Below are 22,993 nucleotides of genomic sequence, written 5' to 3'. Positions count from 1 at the left end.
GGAAACCCCTGCCTGATCCTAAAAAAACACCAAAGTTGGATTTTTAGGTTTTGAAAACTAGTGGGGCAGTGAAATCCCTTTCTGCATTCATTCACTTGTGCTCACAGAAGGAATTCCTGCATCCAACCCATCCATCCTTTTATATTTACTTCATCCCAATATCTAATATTCCAATAACTGTATTTACATCATGTAATCTGTCACTTGTGGAGCTTCCATTGAATAAGCCTCTCTTCTGCGCTCATGTTTCTTATTTTCTGACCCAGTCTTATACTTCACCTGCAGATCTTACAACATGAGGAATAGCATCTAAAACTATGTATTTTCTTGTAGTAGGACGTGCCATTTAGGGATTTTGAAGGAATGACCAGACCTCACACAAGGTCCAGAAGCCCAGAAATGCTCTACAAATGCAATAGGAAATTCACATTGTACATTTTGGGCATTTTTTGACTTGGAAAAGAATAGGGCAGGCCCTGCATACACAAAGCTCTAGATGTTCACCAGAGTACAAAAGCCGGTGAATCTTAGCAGTAAAACACAGTTATTGATAATTGGTGTCATTAGTTCATTTTCTAGTGCAAGTCTGAAAATGGAAGAAGAGAATTTAAGCTCTCCTTCAAATAAATCTATAAAAGATGCTGTTTTGCAGCTGCTCTAAATGGAGAAAAACCTTCTTTCAGAAACGACCTGCAGTTTTTCTGCCAGGGCCATATGCTGTATCTATGAATGTGGGCCTTTGTTGTATTTCACTATCAGAGAAACATATTTTTTACAGGTTTTGGGTGGAATATGCCAAATTTCTCACTAGCTATGTTTTCCAGATAGCTGGGATGACAAAGTTTCACTGGTACTTCTAATATCAAGCAGCTGAAACTAGAAGCTATCAGTTAATATTAACGTGTGAGCTTCGAAATAAAGAGATGCGAAAAAATAATTGTAAGATTCTTTTGCCTGCCATTTTCAAAGCTTCATATTTGTAAGATATTTTCAACATCCCTAAAGGGTAGAAACTTGTCTAACTAAAAGCAGATGCCTTTAAGATTCTAAACAGAGATTTTCAAGTACACATCCAACATAAATTTCCCTTGCCTCAGAAAAAAAGTGTGGTAGTCTGATGCATATGAACAGCAGCAAAGCTTTCCAGATCTTACATCTGACTATGCACATTTAAAGACTGTGCATCTGTTGTCATTGCAACTATTTAAGGGTTTTTCAGAATGCAAACAGGGAAATTTTTAGCATTGTAACCAGTTATAAAGTATAGCTATGGACCATGAATGCAGAAGAGAATTTGGGGAAAATCTTAATTTTGTATTCGGAGCTTATTCAGACATAATATTTGAGTAAGAGATCAGGAGTTACCTCTTCTCACGCTTTAGCTACAGTTTTGGATATGTTGGAGCCAATGTTAGCTAAAGCGAAGATTAAGTTCCTCACTTAACCAAGGTCCTTAACATGCTTCAATCCTTGTTAAGCAAAAAAACCTGGCTTCATTTGTTCATTTAATTTTTGTCCCATTCACAGTATTTAAGAGATGAGGAAGGAGTATAACCACCTCTTTATTGGCCTGAAAAGTTATCAGCTATTGATGCTCAAGACAAATTTATTTGAGATGTGGAATAGTTGACCAAAAAAGCCAGCGTAACACACATGCAGCCTGGTCATGTAACCCCTAAAAATATTTGTCCCGATTACTTGAATCTTAACAAGGTGGTGTAAAAATGAACATTACTGGTGCTTTACATGAACAGTTCATTTTTTATGATGTTTCATTTTCTGAAACCATGTGTAAGTCTCAGTAGTGTTGTTAAAGTTTATATATTGCTGCATGAAATTTCCTGTATTGGTTGGTATAGTCCAACAGTGGAAAACCTCAGGCACATGGGGATCCTAATTTAATCCACAAGACCATTTCCCCCAAACCTGATGTCATATGTGACATCAGCTATGCAGCAGCAAAAAGAGCATGTTCCTAGTTGATGTTCACAGCTAGCCCCATCAGTATAAGTCATACCATTGAAATATACAACATGTACAGTATGGTTAGCACTTAATGTCTAATTCGCTGCAAGGCATCAAAAGTTTGTGTTCTACATTGACTTGAGGTTTATGCTTCCTGTGATCTTTCTGCTATCTGTTCAGAAGATGGAAATCCATGATGACCTATTCTGCTGAATCCAACAAACCAGGATTTCTTGTCTACATTGTCACTAGATGTCTCATAAACAGTTTTGTGATGCTGGATGCAGAGCAAGTCCATGGGGAGATAGCCAGTGTTACTGATATTCAGACTAGACCCATTGAAATAAATGGATTTAAGTTACTTGTCTATTAATTTCAACAGGTTTGTTGAATGACAAATAATTGGCCATTTTACAGTCATGGAGGGATTATAAGGATTAGTTTTCAGTTGATAAATGCTTGTCAGTGTAGAGTTTGTGCAGTACTAAGAGAAATGGGGGAGGCGTCAATCAAGGAGAATGTTATGTGGTTGCCACCTTGTGGCCACAAGGCAAAAATGGAACCTATTTAAGTCATCCAAGATCCTTATCCATTATAATAACCATCAAGAACTTCATATGGCAAAGCATCACAAGACAAAGGAGGTCATTTATGGGAATTATAAGGAATAAGGAGCATGGAGGACTTAAACAGGTTCCAATTCTTCTCAAGAAACACTTTTAGCCCACCAAATGCCTACTGGATCAGAACACTCCATTAGTTTGCATCAAGGTCACTGGCCTTAGCAGGGGGAGAAAACTATTCACAACTAGAATGTAAAGAGTTGGCAGTGTTTTCTGCTGAAAAGAAATCCCATTCGTATCTAGATCGCAGGTGTTTTGTCATACAATCTGATCATAAACCTCTTCAGGGTCTGCAGGGAGAGAACAAGCCAGTGCTGTCTGCTAGAATCCCGAGATGGGCTTGACGTTGTCTGCATAGGACTACAAATTTGAATATAATCCAGGTCAAGCCCTGGGTAATGCTGATCCCCTTAGCAGATTTCCACTGCCAGATAGATCAAAGCCAGTACCTCAGCCTGCTGAAACTGTTTTTCTTATTGAACTGCTATCCACATGCCTGATCGATCCCGCAAAGATTAAACGGGTGACTGGCCAAGATTCTCTGTTATTTAGAGGGTGAAGATAATTAATGGATGGATTGCGGGGGGGGGGAGGGGGGAGAGCACATATTAACACCCTAACTATCAGCGTAGGGAGTCATTGGCTATCCTGGATGAATGAATATTATTGGGCTCTCAGGTAGTTGTACTACCAGTACTACGCAATTTCTGTTGTGCTGAATTTGTTGTATAAGTCCATCCTGGCATTGTTTGAAGAGAGTAGCATGTAGTTTATGTGTGGTGGCCAGGAATAGACCAGCAGATTGAGACAGGAGTACAATGGTGCTTGTCAATCTATCTGTCATGCTCCTTCAAAAGACCCTTACACCCAAGGGAATGATAATAATGACCTTGGGCAAGACTTCACATTGATTATGCCAGTCCACAGCCTCTGCATCAGATCGTACAACTGTTTCAGGTGTGTCTCTGAGACACACTCGGAGATAGAACATCTGGATGAGCCAGAAACACTCACAGTTACGCTATGCCATTCAGACAGAATCCCCAAGCCCAGGCAGAGGTTGCATTTATAAAAACACGGGAATTTGTGGGTTTAGACCAATGTCTCGTATTTAGGAATTTTTTTTTTTTGTTCTGTTTTTCCCACTGCCGTCTGTATTCTTACTGCCAATATATAGATTACAGTATATGTTGACAGTATGAACAAAAGGGGAAGGAGTGTAAGATACCTTTATGTGGTTGCTACCTAATAGCCCCAATTCTTGAGGAGGGTTGGAACTGAGCATGTTCAGGGTGTGTGTCCTTGGGAGTGGTTTCAAGATAGATGCTAGACTGAAATCTCTAGAATTGTAAAACAGATTAAAAACTGCAGAACAAACTGTTTTTGTTTTTTTATTTGTATAGCCTAAATGCAGTATATTAAACATATTTTACTTTCTTATACAACTGGTATGCTAATTTTCTCTGGCAGTAGATATAAGCTTGTAAAACTGCATTGGGGAATCTCTCCCCCCCCCCCCCCCCCGTAACTCCTAAATCATGTACTTCTGGGCAAAAACATAAACACATGTTCTTTCAAGTGTATAACCATATAAACATTTTTGTAATTACTTTCTCTTCCTGTTCTCCCTCTAATGAGCATATTGAAGTGGGTGTAGCAATTGTCACAAAAATAAAACTTAGTTGTATTGTCAACACATAAACAACTGTGCCTGAAAATGATGATCTTCAACTCCTGTTTTGCCAGATACTCACTAGCAATACTAGCTCGGTAGATGCCTTAATCTGCTTATAATAAAAAACGTAACAATTTACATTTTTTTCAGCGGGCATTAGTTAAACAAAAGGCAGCAAGGGAATTCAGCAATAAAGAAAACTCTGAAATCAGCACTGATCAAGATAATGACAATTCCTTAGCCAAAAGTGAGCCAAGAAGAGTGAAAATATTTGATGGAGGGTAAGTATTCCCCCCTAAAAGTAATGCAATATTTTATTAATATTTTGTATGGAAGTCATTATCTCCTGGTAGCTCAGTAGAAAAAGGTGTTATTGTGAACCTGATTAGATCGTGATCCAGATTCTAGTCATACAAACAACCAAAATGGTTTGGTATGTTCAAAATTGCTTGCTCCACAGTATTCCCTGCCTCCCATCCACATAGCTATTTTTCTCTCCTGGTGTTTTAACACTTAATTCTTCAAACTGAATTTTTAGTGAGCTTGGAGTCAAATATCCCAAATGGAAACCAAAACACCAAGAGCCTTAGTTCTGAACAACTAATTTCCTACAAATATTTACCAGGTGAAACCAGATCATCACTGCTTGCCTGGTAGGCCATAGGTGATTTGGAACAAAACAGTAAGTTGCCATCTGTAGTCTGAGCCTTGGTTGCCCTGATTTATAAGCTCGTTCGAGACAGAGACAGAGGGTGTGTCATCCTGTTGGTTCTCCTTGACCTCTCAGTGGCTTTTGATGGTATTGACAGTGGTGTTCTTCGGCACCGACTTGGAGGTGGTGGTTGGAGGAACATGCAGCTCCCGCCATCAGAACACTCAATATCTGCACATTCCATTAACTGAACATAAAGAATTGTGCCCAAACATCGCTACATGCATGGCTGATTCAGATATCCAAACAACCAGAGTTTGCCCCCTTCCTTACTTGTTTGTGCTTCACTGGTCAATGGCAACTATTTTCAAGCAGAAACCACGGAGAGAAGGATGTGGGAGAGAGAACAAGACACATCAAGGAATAGGAGAGATCAGGCAAATAAGTTTTCCCCTTTTTTGCTGGTTGGCTGCAGCCATTTTAGGACAAAACCATGGTGGGGGAGGGGAGAGAGATCATGGATTAGAAATGTTCCCGTTGGAAAATACAGTGTTACCTCGGGTTACATACGCTTCAGGTTGCAGACTCCGCTAACCCAGAAATAGTACCTCGGGTTAAGAACTTTGCTTCAGGATGAGAACAGAAGTTGTGCTCTGGCGGCAGCAGGAGGCCCCATTAGCTAAAGTGGTGCTTCAGGTTAAGAACAGTTTCAGGTTAAGAACGGACCTCCGGTACAAATTAAGTACTTAACCCGAGGTACCACTGTAATGGAAATTGTCAGCTTGTTTTGTGAATGCTCACCTAATGAACAATTTCCTGGGAACGCATTGTGATTAGAAAACAGGACCTGCAAACCATAACTGTGGTTTCTGCTCTTACCAGGATCTCTACCAGAAACTAGTACTAGGATATTGTTGCTCGGCTTTTAGAATGTGTGATTTCACGTGGGTCCGTTCAGCTCCCTGTGCTAGTTAACATCTATATAAAACCTATGGGAGCTGCCATCCAGGGATTTGGAGGATAGCGCCATCAAAACATTGATGATATGTGGCTCTCTCTCTCCATTCTATTGGAATCAGAAGAGGCTGTTAAGGTGTTGGACTGTCTGTAGCATGGGTAGGCAAACTGAGGCCCGGAGGCTGGATCTGGCCCAATCGCCTTCTAAATCCAGCCCACGGATGGTCCGGGAATCAGCATGTTTTTACATGAGTAGAATGTATCCTTTTATTTAAAACGCATCTCTGGGTTATTTGTGGGGCATAGGAATTTGTTCATTCCCCCCCCCCCCCAAAAAAAAAATAGTCCAGCCCCCCACAAGGTCTGAGAGACAGTGGACCGGCCCTCTGCTGAAAAACCTTGCTGACTCCTGGTCTATAAGCTGTGAAGGGCTGAATCCTGTTAAGACAGAAGTGCTGTGGGTGGGTAGTTCCTGTGTCCTGGAATTAGGTGTGCGACCTGTCCTGACCTGTAATGCACTGTCCTTTGCAATAGTTTGGTATGTTTTGATTAAATTAGATACAAGTCAAATGAAGAATATGTCTATGTTCGTGGGAGAGGAAGAGGAAAATATATATGTGAAGAATGTGGAATACGCTGTAAAAAGCCCAGTATGTTGAAGAAACATATTCGCACGCACACAGACGTCCGTCCCTATCACTGCAACTATTGCAATTTTTCCTTCAAAACTAAAGGTAAGTGAGCTTGTCATGACTCACAGATTTTCTTTTTCAAACTGCCGACAATTGCTTTTCCAATAAGCGTGTTGGAAGTATGAAATAAAGCTGTGGGAACTTAAACAAATTGCAAAAATAAAAGGAGAGCCGGGTTGGCTTATAAGAAATATTCCAAAACCTAGAGTAAGGGCAATATCCTTTTTAGACCAGATAAAATGTAACACTTTCAAATGCAAGCTTTCAAGTTCTCCAGAACTCTTCATTAGATCAGATTGGGCAAGGTGGGAGGTAGGGCGGGGTGGGGAATGAGCAGTCAAAAGCCCTTTTGCAGGGAAGGTGGTAGATGCATACATTACAAATGCAGGAAGGCATTTTAACATTTCCCACCTTTGAGTTTCATACTGGTGTGAATTTGACTGACTTCCCTTTTCCTTCCTGACTGATGATGCCTTGCCCAAGTACCCAGATAGTTATGAGGCCGATGAAGGCTGTGAAGTTTGCATGACCAATTGTTGGGACAAGGATGTGTCCCAGAAGAGAAAAAGTTTGTCTTTTTCAAGGAGACATTGTGTTTTAATTGGCAGCATGTACAGCTGCTAAGCAGACATACCTTCAGAACTGGTTTTGAGATACCATTTTTATGCAAATAGGTTCAGATTCTAGATTTGCCACATACTCATTATTTCAGGCTTGGAAAAGCCACTGTTTACCTTGTTTCTTAGTTTTCATTGAACTGACCTTACTAAGATGTTTATAAATAAAAGGTCATGAATATTGTACAACTCTTCTGCATACTAGGAACTCAGTATTAAATCATTCTGCCTCTACTCATGGATTATCCTGTGAGCAGATTTAGCGGGCACTGGTGTTAATGGCATGCTTGTGTGCATATGCTCAACTATAAGCCTAAATATTAAAAAATTAATTAAAATGATTTAATTTTGATGAAATAGATATCAGGGCTTCAACATAATGACGTTTTGCTCATGTCAATATTAATAATAAAGATTGGCATATATGTAACATAAATATAATATAAACTGTACATTTCATACAATTGTAGATTAATATGCATTCCATATCACTGTAAGATTTGTTCTTAGAATTATTACACTGCCATTCTCAGTAGAATCTAATGAAACTATTCCAAAAGAGAAGTGCCACAAAAATGGTTTGTATGTAGCCTTCACTGCCTTCCTTTACTAGCTTCCTGGTTAAATTCTGGCCAAGCTCAAACTTACTATGTTTATGTATGTACTTAACAAAATGGACGTTGCAGCCGTCGGGCAAAAGTCATTTTCTGACTTTCTGAACAATACTGTCATTCATTGTTAAGTCACCAAACAAGATATCAAATATATTAAATCTTTGAGAGCTTCTATTTGTATCCATGGGAGAAACAAGACACACCATTACATCAGTTCTTACCACATCCATCTTCTGCCATTTTAGTATATGTTCATTCAACAGCAGCATGTCAGAAGAGAAAATGCCTAGCAAGTACCGGTATTTTACCACTATTAGTCTCTTAGATCATTGTGAACTCTTACAATGTTGTCTTTTGTTGAAAATAGCAGAACATCTGTTGAAGCTATTTTTTAATGCAAATTGGAACTTGTTTTCCTAAATTATATTACATCATGAAACGCCTCATTTAAAAAAGAAGAGTTAATACATCGTTCTTAGGAATGAATACAATAGTTTGACCAGGCAACATTCTCTGATATAGCCTTCAGTGTTAAGACATGTTGTCTACCACTGCACTTAGTTCCATCTTCAAAGCCGAGCTGAATCTAAATTAACTTTATTTAAAAGCCAAAGGGTTGAAACCAACGAAGTCATTGCACAAGCAGGTCTTCCATTCACACAATGGAACTTCCCCTCCTCGCACTCTCCCCCATCTGCTCCAGAGGGTTGGGGGACGACGACCCTGAACAGATTTGGGGGTTGCAGGGCCACCCAGGAGGAGGAGAGAGAAGGGAATTTCCACCACATGAGTGGAAATTGTTCTGCCCATACAATAACTTAGCTGGATGCAACCCAAGGCCATTTTTTATTCTCCCAAGTTTTCAAATGCATTTTCTGATTTTTAACATGCTATTATATATTTTGTGTGTATAAACTATGTTTATAGTGACTGCTCTGGGAGCTTTGTAAAAGCTTTGTGTTAACCTTTTAAATAAAAGAATAGATAAATAATGGCCCAAGTGTCATTGGCTGCAGAGAGTGACTTGCTGAATGTTACGGTCATGTGGTTTTGGTAAAAATATGCATTGTTGTTTTTTTTAAGGAAACTTGACAAAACATATGAAGTCCAAGGCACATAGCAAAAAATGCATGGATCTGGGAGTCTCAGTAGGATCAATAGATGATCAGGATGTAGAAGAATACGGTAAAAAAATTCAATTTTTTTATATTTAGAACTTTTCATGTATTTGCTTTTCTTTTCTAAATATTTTCCTTCCTCTGTTCAAACCTTTTATTAGATTGCTTTCACAGAACAGGCCCTATCCGTTATCACTCACCTACTAACTTTCTCTGTATGATAAGGTTCTAGAAGATATTTGGGATCCCACTGTCCTCTCAGTCCCTATGCACATATACTGTAGTGTCGGTACCAGGAGATCCTACATATATACGTGTATGAGATTCCTCTGAAGCCAGATCTCATTTGAATCACAACAGAACTCATGTTCATTATCTCTCAATTCAGCCAATATATTCTACACTTAATAATGTCGCCATGTACAGAGATTCAAAGGGAAGGGAGTAGAATTAACATCTGAACAGATCCTATGCATTTCACTTACTGTTCAGTTATTGGATTAGATACAAATGGATCGTGTCCCCACAACATATTAGAGGGACTATGCACTATGGAATATGTGTATCAATTGGCTCCTTATACTGGGCCTCAGCCTTTTAGTGCCAGTAGTCTGATTACATCCATGTAAAAAGTCTAGAGGAATACATTAGCCAAATTTGCAGATAATTGTCTTATTTATTCACAAGCCCCAAATAAGGTGGTGGAATTCTCAGTTAACAGAATTGAATGGGCTTAGCTGTTTCTGGCTGCAGATTTGTCTGCTTTTAGGAGATGGAGAGGAGGGCGGGGATACTGATTTTGAATTATTCTTTGTGGGTTTGTTGTTGTTTTTTAGTAAAGAACTAACATAGAAAGGATAAGTCTCAATCTCCAAGGTAGTAGATTTTCTTTCTTTCTTAGGGGAGCATTCAAAAATTGCATTGTCCACCTCAAGTCTTGAATTGTATGGTCTACTCTTCCACCTCATGTAGACCAAGCACTCTTCATCTGCAATGATTTCTGTAGGATTTACTGTGCACTGAATTTTAATTGGAGAACTGGCACAATCCCCAGAATGCTGGAGAAGAATAGAGTATGTAAGAGGATACATGTCGCACCACATTTTTGTTTGGGTGGCACAGTTCCTATCTGTGAAAAATGCTTCTAATTCATTCAAATTTATATTGTCATAACGATGGGGTATGAACATCAAAATTATTACATGGTTGTAATAAAAGATGCTCATTATTTTGCTGACCTTTTTGAAATTCAATAAATAAAATAAGGACATTAAAATTAGGTTTACATTCTAAACCAGCTTTCAACCAAGGTATGGCTTAGCACAATTTGTAAATGTTTAGGCCTCCAAGGTGGAGACTTTGACCACTCTGTTCTTCCTTAGTTGTCTTGCTATTGCACCGTGCTGAGATAAGCCATGCCTTGGTTTAGCGTGTCATCTGAATCCAGGCTTGTGGTTTAGGCCTCCCCAAGAACAAACCATGGGTACAGTGTGTAGTCAGTTTGGTGTGTGCTTTTGTCAGTATGATATATACCTTTGCTTCTGTTCTGGGGGATATCTTCCCCCCCCCTCCCTTGAAAGTATTTTTCTGATTTGTGTCAAATGGTTTATTGTGGAGTGGTGTATGTTATTTGAAAGAGGTAGAAGGGGTAAAAAATTAATGTACTTGGTCTTTCTTGGCAGCCAATAGCAGAGTACTATGAATTGATGTGAATTTGGTTCTTAAAGATGTAGGAGAGGTGTACTCTCAATTGGCATAACTTCTTAGTGCACTCAGCAATTTTTACCTTTTTACAGTGCAAATTGAACTTTGTTTTATTGATAGAACTAATAGGGAAAAAGTCATGCTTTGTAATTTGACAATTAATTTATGGGCCCTTCAATTACGAGGTTCAACACAAATAAGGCAGCAACAATAGCAGGTAACTGGGAGGGAGGAGTGTGTGTGTGAAATGGAGAACTCAGAGAGGCAAGAAGGGAGGGTACAGCACAATAGATCAGGCAGTGAAAGAGGAGACACCCAACGGATGATGGATACTCCTATGCTCAAGAACAGCAATACATTGTTTACATTAATGTTTGTCACTTTCAACATTTTTCTCTGATTCCCAGGTTGCAGACAAAAAGGTGAAGGGCCATAAAATAATACTTTCCATATATTTTAAAACTTCCACTGGGCCAATTGGATTTCTGCTGTATTGGTCATTAGGCTTTATTATTATTATTATTTATTTATTTTTAGCTTTAGAAATTGTAAATGTCAAATGATACTGTACTCCACTTGATGCAGTAGACAGTTGTGCTACAGAACTATGAGACTGCTGTTTAACTCTCCATATCTTTTTTAATGGTTTGGGGACTTCCTGTGAGATTTGGGGGGAAATACCTGTGCATGTATCCTGTTGTATCCCAAGGTGTCAGGTGCAAGCAGCTGTTCATCCTTGGCTACAGTGTCACTATGATACCTGTACAGTGGTACCTCGGGTTACATACGCTTCAGGTTACATAAGCTTCAGGTTACACATTCCGCTAACCCAGAAATAGTGCTTCAGGTTAAGAACTTTGCTTCAGGATAAGAACAGAAATTGGGCTCCAGCAGCATGGCAGCAGCAGGAAGCCCCATTAGCTAAAGTGGTGCTTCAGGTTAAGAACAGTTTCAGGTTAAGAACGGACCTCCGGAACAAATTAAGTACTTAAACCGAGGTACCATTGTAGCTTAAAACAAGTGGACAAACCATAGAAGCAGTGCATTCTGCAAAGTATCCCACTAGGCACTTTCATGACTCCGCAAGGAGACCTCTACCTTAAAGGGGGAAAAATACTAGCTTCCTTCTCAAGTTTGCTGTGTTAGATATTGGAGGGCTTGCAGTGGTCACAATTTGACAAGATGAGGATCTTGATCATAGATAGAGCTTTCCCACTGTAAGCTATGGAGTGGCTTTTTGCTCTCAAAGTTCCTTGTTCGCAGCCAACAATCTGATTCTGCTGCACATGCAATTCTCTGAATTGCTGCCAGTATTTTTATTGAGCAAATTATAGTTTAAAGTATCCTGGAAGCTTTTAGACCTCCTGCAATACTTCATCATCATAGTGGATGAAAATGTTAATAATCTTGCTTTTAATTAAAATACACTGATACATAAAACTCTTGAGTATCTTCTTTCTCGAGTTCTAACCCAGTAGCAAAATATTGGGTTGACAGGAACAGACTGCAGTTAAAACCATAATAGAAATTAAAACAACCGTATCAACTTGTCTCCAACACACTCGGATTTCTGTTGTTTGATTTTCACTGCCAAAGGCAGTGTAGTGTAATAGCTTTAATTCTAAACTTGGTAGGTTGCACAGAATTTGAATGTGAGTTTGCCAGAGACAATTGGCAGAAGGGGCCAAATATAGCTTGTGGAGAGCATTTATGTGAAGCTCTTTTAACAACGCTTCTACCAATTCCATTTATTTTCCATGAGGCTTCTCAGCACTATATGAATTGGGGGTTTATGGCAACTGGGCTGGGTGGATTGCGGTTCTTTGTTTGTTTTTGGATTTGCCACCATTTGGGTATTGGCGAATACCACTTAGTTTCACCTTTTATGTTCCAAATCACTCTTGCATCTTTCATCTCCTAATCCAAAGAATGCCCTTTACGTCCAAAATACAGGGCTACTATGTTTGGAATGCTGGCTTCTGAACTATGCTGTCAGACCAGGTGAACCATTCAGTGTGACATACTTCAGCTTAGGGATATCAGTTTTCACAGTGCTGGCCCAAGTTTTCATTATGTGCTCCTCTAAATTAGGTGATTAACGCCCCAATCCTATGTACATTTTTGAGGGGGAATGTCCTGTTTGGTAGAACTTGACATTCTTCAATGTAAGTATGTTAAGGATCGCGGCTTAAAGGCGCTTATCAGGGAAACTGATTTCCTAATGTTTAGGGCAGAGCTGTCAAACATAAGGCCCAGGAGACTTAGCAGGCCCTTTTAGTCTCCCTATTGTGGTCCACAAGACCTTTATAGATTTATTGCAGGGTTAGGAGGCTAGGGGAAATGGTCTGACCTTCAAAGAGCTGCTGCTACATCATACCTCAACATTGCCGCCGCCCCCTAAAATTGTCAGCGCAGGAGTGTGGAATCAGCCATTTTCTTGCATTTTGGCCAAGAAGGAAGGATGTGGCCAATGGAGGAGGAGAACTGAATAATGGGAACATATGGCTGGCAGGATATGAAGGAAGCTGTATTTTGCATGTAAATGCATTTGGGAAGGCAATCAGTGACATTATGAGAAGGGGGTTCAAGTTATAAGAGTTGCCAGTTGGTGCACAGGCCTGGAGGAGGCGATACTGGGATCTAGAGGTAGCAGCAGTAAATTAACAAAAGGACTTCGGCCATTAAACAAAACCCTCTGACCAGGTTGTTGTTTTTTTTAAAAAAAATGTATAAAGATGGACTCTAAATCAACAGAATATGATCCTTATTATTTGTTCTTTACAAGATAATCTTGTGCAGATACACTCTTGAGGAGCAGCAGAGAACTGGCAGTACAGTGGTACCTCGGGTTGCAAACACCTCGGGTTACAAACACCTTGGGTTACAGACTCTGCTAACCCGGAAGTAGTACCTTGGGTTAAGAACTTTGCCCCAGGATGAGAACAGAAATGGCGGCATGGCGGCAGCAGGAAGCCCCATCAGCTAAAGTGGTACCTCAGGTTAAGAATGGTTTCAGGTTAAGAACGAACCTCCGGAACAAATAAAGTTTGTAACCAGAAGTACCACTGTAGATAATCCTATTTATTTGTAGCTTCAGCAATAGCCTATGATAAGGATATGGGGTATGCTGCAGTTCCCCACCAAGACAGTTATGTGGGGAGATCTGTATCTGCCAGGTGCTCAGACAGCGGTGGAGAAGACTAAGGGCTTGGGTTGTTTAATGCAGGCCTGCACAGAGCAGTCAGTAGGGAGTCATTCAAACATCTCTTTAAACTCCTTTTTATGAAAAAGAGTTTCTGCAGCTATCAAGCCCTTTATTTATTATCATTTCAAGGCGAACATCAAAGCCTACTAATCAACAGGGGCTTTTAGGTTTTTCCAGTCTGGGCTTCCCCAGCAGATGTCAGTATAAGTTTGCGATGCAATAAAGATAATAATATCAAAATAAATAATTTGGTCAGTAGGCTTTAATAGTAAGTGTAATCTTAAGTGGTTAGGTATAGTCAATTATGTGTATGAAAGAAAAGACTCCTGTATTACCAAAACCGGTCTCTAGAATAGATATGGCTGTCAAAGTATCCATTCTGAGATTCCAAAAGGCCTGCTTTGAAAGCTGAAAACAATGGATGAGAAGATCTTTCCATGACAGTAGATGTTGTTTATACTAGAGGATATGAAGACATACCAACTTATTTAAAATCATCTAAATTGGGCGTTACACCATGTCCAGTTCTATCTCCTCAAAGGATAGTGTCCAAATATGGTGCCATTGTTGCTGGTGCTAATGTGACTGCTGCTGCCTAATAAGTTTCTTTGACTTATTCTTCTGGAAGTTTGTCATCATTGCCCCTTATTTAAAAATATATACTTTATACTAAACATAAATAAAATCCTTATCCTTATCCTTATCCAAGCTCATGATCTTGACCATGCTGATTGGGAATTGGAGCCCAGCAACTTATGGAGGGCACTATGTTGGGTCTAAATAATATAGATACAACTAATGAAGGAGCAGGGTGGGGGGAGAGAATATGCTTTGTGATGTTCCTTGACTAGCCAGTTGTATTTGGCTGGGTATAACAGGACTAAATATAGTTTTGCCATTTTCTACTTTTCCATTGCCTGGTCCTCCTTTTGTCTTGTTCACGGCTCTTTTGCTGTTCAGTCAAGTGTTTTGCAGTGGACTTGTTTTTTACCAATACAGAATGAAATAGTTCTTGGTAGCTGTACACCTTTATTTTGATATTCTGTAGGTGATTTTATGTTTTAATGGCTATATAAAATGAGGGTAACAGTGTTTTAAAAGTTTTGATTCCACTTACATGGGGTTTTTAAATTTAAAAAAAAGCATGCCACAATTTATTGAGGTTTGCAAAGAGCCTTAATACAGAATAAAGCTTTGCTAGCTCTATCAACATAGTTGAAAAATATAAGAAACACGAGTACTGTACTACACCATTTGTTTGATCCATTTGTATACGTACCATTATCTTGAACACAAGTGTGTTTGTCAATCTTTGCTAATGCTTAACAGAAGCCGTTAATGTTTTGCTGATAATTTTAAGCAGAATGCTTTTTGCTCTGCTGTAAGGGTTGCTTTGGCACTGGGAAGGGAAGAAAATGCTTCAAAGTCTTTGAACACCATTATTAGCAGCTTATTAGAGACATCAGTGGAAACACCTGCAGCAAGAAGAGAGCTTCACAACTTCATGCTGCCCAACAGTGCTGCATTTAAAGGATTATTCTTATTTTCAGAATTGTCATGGCAGATACAAGTAGCAATATACGTAAAGGTCATTTCATCATTTCAGATGATTTAGAATTAGGTTTGTGAGCAATAAGTAGCCATTTCTCAATTGTGCAGGATCCATGTGTCTTTCCCCCCAGCTGTTGTAATCTAACTTCCCTCCTAGCTAATTCAAATTGAAATATTTTATCATTCCTTCTTGTTTTCTCCAAGCAACCATGTAGACTGTTGCTGTACTTAATGTTTTGATTGTCAGTTGAATGCAGTCACATGTTACACTGTGGAGGACAAGCAATTCAAATGAAAGTTCTTGTAATTTGCAACACCTGTAGAAAATCACCTTTAAGATAACGTACAACCCTTCCCTCATTTACATATCCATATTTTATGGTCTCTTAAAAGTCACTAGAATAGATTTGTGAGTGGTTCCTGTATAGAATGAGCTTGAGCACCTGGGAACTATAAAAAATTACAGCTTGAATTAAGGTGTTTGGGGTTTCTTTCTTTCTTGGTAAAGTGAGGTTTTAATTTTAAAAGCTGTAGGGGAGAAAAGTAAACATTGAAACCTGCGCTTAATTCTCTTCCTACTTGAAATCTATAAGTTCCTGGCCTTCGGGTGTGAAAGCATTTCTGCTGTGTGATCAAAGTTCTCAGTCTGCTTTCCTTAGTAACTTTTCTGTTAACAGCAATAGATTGTAAGTTCTTTACATTTCAGATAGTTCAGCAAAAAAAAAAAAAAAGATAGAAAGATAGAAAACATTGGGATATGAAGCTGGGTTGTTTAACCAACCAGACTTTGTTGTAAACCACAATCTCTCATTCATACATTATGATAGGCTATGGCTTGTGGAAAGTGAAGCTGACCACCATAGAAGCCTTTTTTCCAGCCACCCAGGAGGAAGACCAAGAAAAGGGGCTTTTCTTGGGCTTGTTCCAGCTCATGCATATAAGGGAGTTAAAACATGATGTGCAGAAATTATATTCACAATGCATGAGTGCAAAACTGTTAGGGGTATGCACAGACCACAGAGTTTGGACCCCTGCTCAGTACTTTGGGAAGCAGCCCATCTCAGTCCAAGGCAGTGTGGGCTTGTTTGATCCAGCCTGGCCTCAGAGTCTGTCCCTGGGGAAACAAGGCTTTGCCCTCTCCTCTCTGCCCCCCTCCAATTTGTTACTAGGAAATAATAATTTGAAAAAGATGACTGTTTTCCTTTTGGCAGACATGAATGAAATTTGCAGTCAGAGTAGCTTCTCCAAGGTTGGCAAAGCCTCTCAGATTACAATTAGGTTCAGGGGTTTTGTGCTGGGCACTTTTAATTATTATTTTTAAGGGGTCTAATAGTAGATGAGCTCCTACTGAATGGGGTGCTATGTGTGTAAGAGCACTAACATGCAGTTAAGTTGGGAAATGAAAAAGACTACATCCCTCTTGTTATAATTTTTCAACATTACTAGGCTCTAAATGTGTGCATTCATTTTTGCCCTCTCATAGGTGAAAAGCAGCGGCTGGGTTATGATCGGTCCGGATTTGATGCAGAGGATTCAGAAGGGCCAGATGACGATGACAATGATAATGAAGATGATGACGAAGACAGCCAAGCTGAATCAGTTTTATCTGCCACTCCCTCCGTTTCAGCCAGCCCACAACATCATCCATCTAGAAATGTTTCTCAGGAGATCTCAAGCGCTGATGAAGAAATCAGAATTGCAGATTGCTTTGCTGGGGTTCACACAGACTCTATGGATGGCCTGCCCAAAGCACTTCTCACAAAGATGACGGTACTTAGTACAGTGCAGTCGGACTGCAGGAGCTCAGGGCCACTGGTTACAGCTGTCCCCGGAGAAGCAAACGAAGGAAATGTGCAAGACAGAGCAACAAGCACAGATCCTGCTGTCTCCGCTGAGACTGTTCCCAAGTCTCCATGCCATCAGATGTACGTGGACTACCCAGAAGAAGCATTGGGAAGTTCTGCTGTTGCTCCTACTGTTACGACAGTAACTTCCAAGGTGAACAGATAATTCAGTTCACTTGTGTTAGGTGTAATCTGTGCACCAATTGCACAAAGTATAGAATTAACTTGAACCCTGCAAAAGACCCAAGCAAATGCCCATATGGGATGCTCACAAGCAGGACATGAGCACAACAGGTCTCTCCTTACAGCTGATCCTCAGAAACTGGTATTCGGAGACATACCACCTCCAACAGTGGAGGCAGAACATAGACATCATGGCTAGTAGCCATTGGTAGAGTAACACACATGCTTCATGTAGAGCAGATTAACACACACACTTCCAAGTTCATTGCTGGGAGGCAAATAATGCTACCCGTGTTCTTGTCTGTTAAGTACATTGACCTAGAAGGATTTCAGTGAAAATGGGCTGCACAATTCAATTTCTTCTGTGCATTAGCCATGGACCGTTGGCACAGTGAATTTAATGGGATTTAGTCTCCCAATAAATACACTGCTGTGACTGCATGTAACTCTTTGTTGTAGAACTATATAGCCATGTGTATTTTACATAAATATCTATATATATGTATAAATACTCAGAAACTACTATTCAGCCAGGCTTGACCCATGCTTGGAAACAGAGCTTCCCCATTGCCAGCAATAGAAGGGGAAAGAGCCTGAATTTTGTCATAGCTAGCATTGCAAAGAACCACAAGCATGCAAAACTATACCATATAGAAGTACTTTTAAAGCTGCTCTATATCCGCATGACCTATGTGACTCTTTGGAAATCAAATGCACTGAAATAGCACATTCTGGTTGACTTGTAAATTTTTTAACAATAGTATAATATTAGCAAACTTATCTCTTTTAGAGAAGAGGTTTTTGAGCTGTGTTGGGATGGAGGAAGGGAGAGAATGGTTTGGGCTTTCTTGTATTTAACTTGAAAGAAAGGTGGCTCTACTTTAGCCAATAGAGGAAGCAATCTGGGCTGCCAAGGGCAAAGAATGCTCCAAATGTTCAAAGCAGAAGAGCCACAAATGGAAATAATACACAGGACACCCAGCAGAATCTGTCAAAAATAAGAGGAGGAGTGTTTTTTAGCGGATGCCCAACTCTCCTGTGGTTGGCTGCTTTCACATTTTAAGAAATAAAGCTAGACAATGTTGAACTGGTTGTATCTTCTTGCTGATGGTTTTTAAAATATTATTCTTTTTGTTACACTAGAGCACAACTTCTACAAGACTTCCTTCTCCACCTGTTGACCGGAGTACACAAACCTCCACGGTTGTTCCTTCAATGGCCTCGCCTTTCCCAGAGATGCAACTGCAGAAGCCCGAGGAGCATCAGCAACAGATCATGAAATCAGCACCTCCTCAGACTCACCTGTTTAGCCACCTCCCTTTGCACTCGCAGCAACAAACCAAGACCCCTTACGGGATGATTCCAGTGGGGGGAATTCATGTGGTACCTGCTGGCTTGGCCACATACTCGACTTTCCTCCCCATCCAGGCTGGGCCGGTACAGCTCACTATTCCCGCCGTTAGCGTGATCCACAGAACTACAAGTGCACTTGGCGACCCAGCATGTGCAATGTCCGGCACTGCAAATCATCTCAGCGTTGCTGAAGTGAACAGCGTTGTTCCTTGCATCCCAATAGGCCAGATCAATGTGCCGGGAATCCAGAGCCTGAGCGCACCAACCCTGCAGCCTCTTCCGTCATTGAGCATGGAGACAGTGAACATCTTAGGCCTGACGAACACCAACATCACTCCGCAAATACACCCTTCGGGATTAACGCTGAATGCCGTAGGCCTACAAGTGTTGACTGCAAACCCTTCCCCTCAGAGCAACTCAAGCCCTCAGACGCACATTCCAGGTCTGCAAATATTAAACATAGCACTGCCGACTTTAATCCCTTCGGTCAGCCCTGTGACTGCAGATGGGCAGGGCATTCCAGAAACACCAGCTTCTAGTAGCAAGGCCTCCGAAACTCCTCCACATCAGGGTCCTGCGAGTGTCGCTGGCGATGCTGCTGCTGCTCCAGTCACCAGTGCTACATCATCTCAGGTGGGACCCACCGACCAGCAGTACAGCATTGAAAGTCGTTTGGAGGCTGATCCCTCAAGCGAGTACCAACGGCACGATAGCCCAGGTAAACTGGACACTGAAAAGCCTGACTCACAGAGTCATACGAAACCAAAGTGCAATATCAATTCTGTTCAGGTCGAACAGGCTTCTGCTTCAGAGCCTCCTATGAAGGTGAATTCTGACGTTTTACCCAATTGCCCCAGACATCGGACTGTCTCTCTAGATAGACAAGCGCATAGGCGGAAAGGGTTGCCCGAGAGGCAAAATACTGTGGAGTTTAGTGACGGCAGCAGCGACGATGAGGACAGACTTATAATAGAAACCTAGGGTTTTTTGGTTTTACGTTGGGTTGTGTGTGTGTGTGTGTGCGTGTGTGTGTTTGTTTTTCGTTTTTTTTTTAAAGTAACACTTACAGGTTTTCTTGCAAACCTCCCTTTTACTTAAAGCACATTTTTTTTCTGACACAAACTCATTACTAATTTTTGTGCAATCATGAATTTTTGACCAATAATTGTTGTTTCTTGTCAGCTCCGGCCATTTTTGTACATGTTGTATAGACAATTGTGCCTTTTTTTGGAGTTTTATGTTTAGAATACTGTACAGATTGTCAAAATTATATATATATTATATGTATATTAAAACCAAGTAGTTACTTGTGTTTCGTAAGTAAAACAAAATAAATAAAAAAATCTTACGTCGGATGAAATAAATGATTAAATTATATGTTGCACTGTTAAATGTAAATTTTTATGGCTGTGGGGCGAAGTTTGTGTGTACAGATTTGAGTATGTACAACTCCATATTTATTGTATCCATATTAGTCTTGGGGAAAGGGTCTGTCCATCTTTCTTGTGTATGACTTTAGCTTTACACTTAAAAACAAACTCCCGTATCTGTGTTATTGAATTATTTCAGTAAAATTTTTGTTTACTGACTTTATCACTGCTCAAGTTGTGCCTTCTTCATGCAAGTGAGCCAGCAAGAAATAATTAATTTCCCACTTAGCCCCCCCCCCCCCCAACCATTAGGTTCTTTAAAAGCTTTAGAAAATGGATGAACTGTCTATTAGCAGTGGTTTCAGTAGCGGCATTTTTCCTTCTTTCCACCAATTTTTTTTTTAAAAAGAAACATTCACAAGGAACAAATGTTCCTTTTCTTGTAAGGGACATGTCTCCTAATTTTCATGTTCAAGGTACCTGTTCTTTAAGTAAAATTAAAGCTATTTTTAATTGAAGCTTGCCTGTCACAAGAAAGCAAATTTACATTTGTGACTATGAAAAAAAACTTTGTGTTATTTTTCTTATGTTTGCTGTCAAACAGAAGCATAAAGCCATGTTTTATTAAATCAAAATATGGTTAAGAAAGAAAAGAATAGCTTTTGTGTCTCACTTTTTTCATTCACAAGAGTAAATGAAAACCATGTTGCTTCAGCCCTTTTTTTCTAGTTGCTAATCTTCTCAAGCTCCCCCTGTAGTTTCCAAAGAGCCTTTCACAGGTGAATATTTTAGGCAATAAGAATGTATTTCCTTTTTGAAAGCACTTTTTATTTCATTCAGCGATGCAAGTCAGTAGGAAGCATGTACTCCCACCAACTTTTTATCCCATAATTACACACATGCAAGAAAGTGATGCCTGGCTGCAATTGAGGTCTGAAAATGCAGGTCTAAGACCGATCGAAGGCTACCCACAATGTGTGACCATTCATTTTTAGGAGGAGTGAACCCCTTCCAGCACTTGTTGAATATTCAAACAGAAGAATTTCTCTCTTGCATGGATTTAGTTTCATGCATGCAGCCTTTAGTCCCTTGCTTAATTCTATTCCCATAGCTCCAGCAGTCATGCATTACTTGCAGTGCTTAAAATCCGTAGGAAACCCCCATCTTCAAAGTAAGGGAGGAGGAAGAAAGATGGCAGAGAAATGTGACTGTGCTTGCATTTTAATGAGAAGCCACTTCTCAAACCAATCCTTTGAAATCCACACTTCTCCCAATTTTGTGATGTAGTTCTCCAGCCAAACAATGTGCACAAAAATACAGAGACTAGGGGCAGTAAAATGCATATATTTGGGTAAATAACAAAATGCATTACAATCGTGAAAAATCACTTTTTAATGGATATATTACTATATTAGTCAAAACTGCATATAAAAACCTGTTTACTGGGAGAAATTTGCACTAAAATGCTGACTACTTTTCATGATGGTTTCTTTCAAAAATCATGAATTGCTTTGGAAATGTGGAGCAACAAATTTTAGGTTGGAGAAATAAAGAACTCAGAGTATCCAAATAGATTCATCCACCCCTACCTGTGTGAATCATCTAACATCAAAAATCCAGTGGAGCTGCCTTTTATCTGGATGCTCTGGACTCTTACCAGATGTTTAGATTTTAAAAAAGAACCACCACTAATTTCCCAGGATTACGCTAATATGGGTCTGTCTGGGGGCAGACAGCAAGGTTTGGCCAGCAAGTTGTGAATAACTCTGGTGCAGCTGAGTGTAGAAATATTCACACAGAGATTCCCTCTGAAACGAAAAAGGGAAAAGATGCTGCATTCCTAAAGTTCACTCAGGGAAGGAAAAGCCTATCTCGAGATGAGTTCATTAGCCAGGCATGCTTAGCTTGATTTTGTAATACAAGGTTTGTTTTGGTCAAGAAGGTCAAATGTTAAGGCTTGTTTGATTCACCGCTGCTGCAAAGAGGTAAGTAACCTTAGTTTGTATGAAGTCACTTGTATCTCAAGAAGCTGCTGCTTTTGTCATAATGACTTAACGTTTTTATTATTAATTTTACTTGCATGTTGCTTCTTTTTACAAAACGTAAACTCAAAGCGACTTACAATATAATACAAATATTAAAACCAGTGTCAAGCTAAAAGCGAAAGCTAAAAACATTTTTTTTTTAATAAATAAAAGCAATCTAGCATATCCCATCCACTAAAAGAGGCCACAATATCTAAACTCTCCAAGTTAAAGGCCTAAAGCCTGGCTGAAAAAAGATGTTTTTGCTTAGCATCTAACAGTAGCCAATGACTCCCTAAAGAGAGCATTCTAGAACCAGGGAGCTACCACTGAAAAGGCCTACTTTTGTGCTGCCACCCTCTGGACCTCCTTCAGGGCAGATGGAGAAACACCTCAAATAAAAAGGAAGATGGCAATTCTGGAGGGATTGCGTTGAGTAAACATCTTTACCTTTTAGCTGCTGTTCTCCTAGTTGTTACCTTGCGTTTGCTGTATTATTGCATATTATGTTTGTTGTTCTCTTGATTGGTAACTTTTTATTGTGCAGTTTCCTTTTCTTAGGCATTTTCTATGTAAAGGCAGGGCAGAAAGCGTGAGTGCATGGAGCCTAATCTGCAAGGGAGCATAATTTGGGAGGTGGAACAGGACATATCCTAGTAGTGCCAAAGTGAAGGCTAAATCCTTAGCTTACGCTTTTCTTAACTTTTGGAAGCACAAGTAAATCCAGATGATTCTTAACTTTGAATGTGATATGAGTATTAAACGGAAGGGTGTTTGATCCTAGAATATTGATGAACATAGGATCTGCCTAAATAGAGCAATAGGACCATCACCCCCTCCCACTGA

General features: G+C 39.9%; 1 protein-coding gene across 8 annotated transcripts in view; it reads left to right on the top strand.

The window, feature by feature from the left end:
* Nucleotides 1–20,346, top strand: part of HIVEP1 (HIVEP zinc finger 1) — an 85,953-nt gene extending 65,607 nt beyond the window's left edge. For all 8 annotated transcript variants that reach the window (XM_077933289.1, XM_077933288.1, XM_028737730.2 and 5 more), the window contains 5 exons: nucleotides 4,414–4,544; nucleotides 6,431–6,606; nucleotides 8,879–8,980; nucleotides 16,857–17,371; nucleotides 18,544–20,346. In XM_077933289.1, coding sequence (XP_077789415.1) covers nucleotides 4,414–4,544; nucleotides 6,431–6,606; nucleotides 8,879–8,980; nucleotides 16,857–17,371; nucleotides 18,544–19,734 — 2,115 coding nt within the window. In that variant the 3' untranslated portion in view covers nucleotides 19,735–20,346. The remainder of the gene's footprint in view (nucleotides 1–4,413; nucleotides 4,545–6,430; nucleotides 6,607–8,878; nucleotides 8,981–16,856; nucleotides 17,372–18,543) is intronic.
* The last annotated feature ends 2,647 nt before the right edge of the window (nucleotides 20,347–22,993 follow it).

The sequence above is a fragment of the Podarcis muralis genome, chromosome 8 (assembly GCF_964188315.1).
Source record: "Podarcis muralis chromosome 8, rPodMur119.hap1.1, whole genome shotgun sequence".
NCBI classification, from domain to species: Eukaryota; Metazoa; Chordata; class Lepidosauria; order Squamata; family Lacertidae; genus Podarcis; species Podarcis muralis.
Note: the sequence above shows the minus strand (reverse complement) of the source record. Positions and strands in the feature narration are given on the sequence as shown.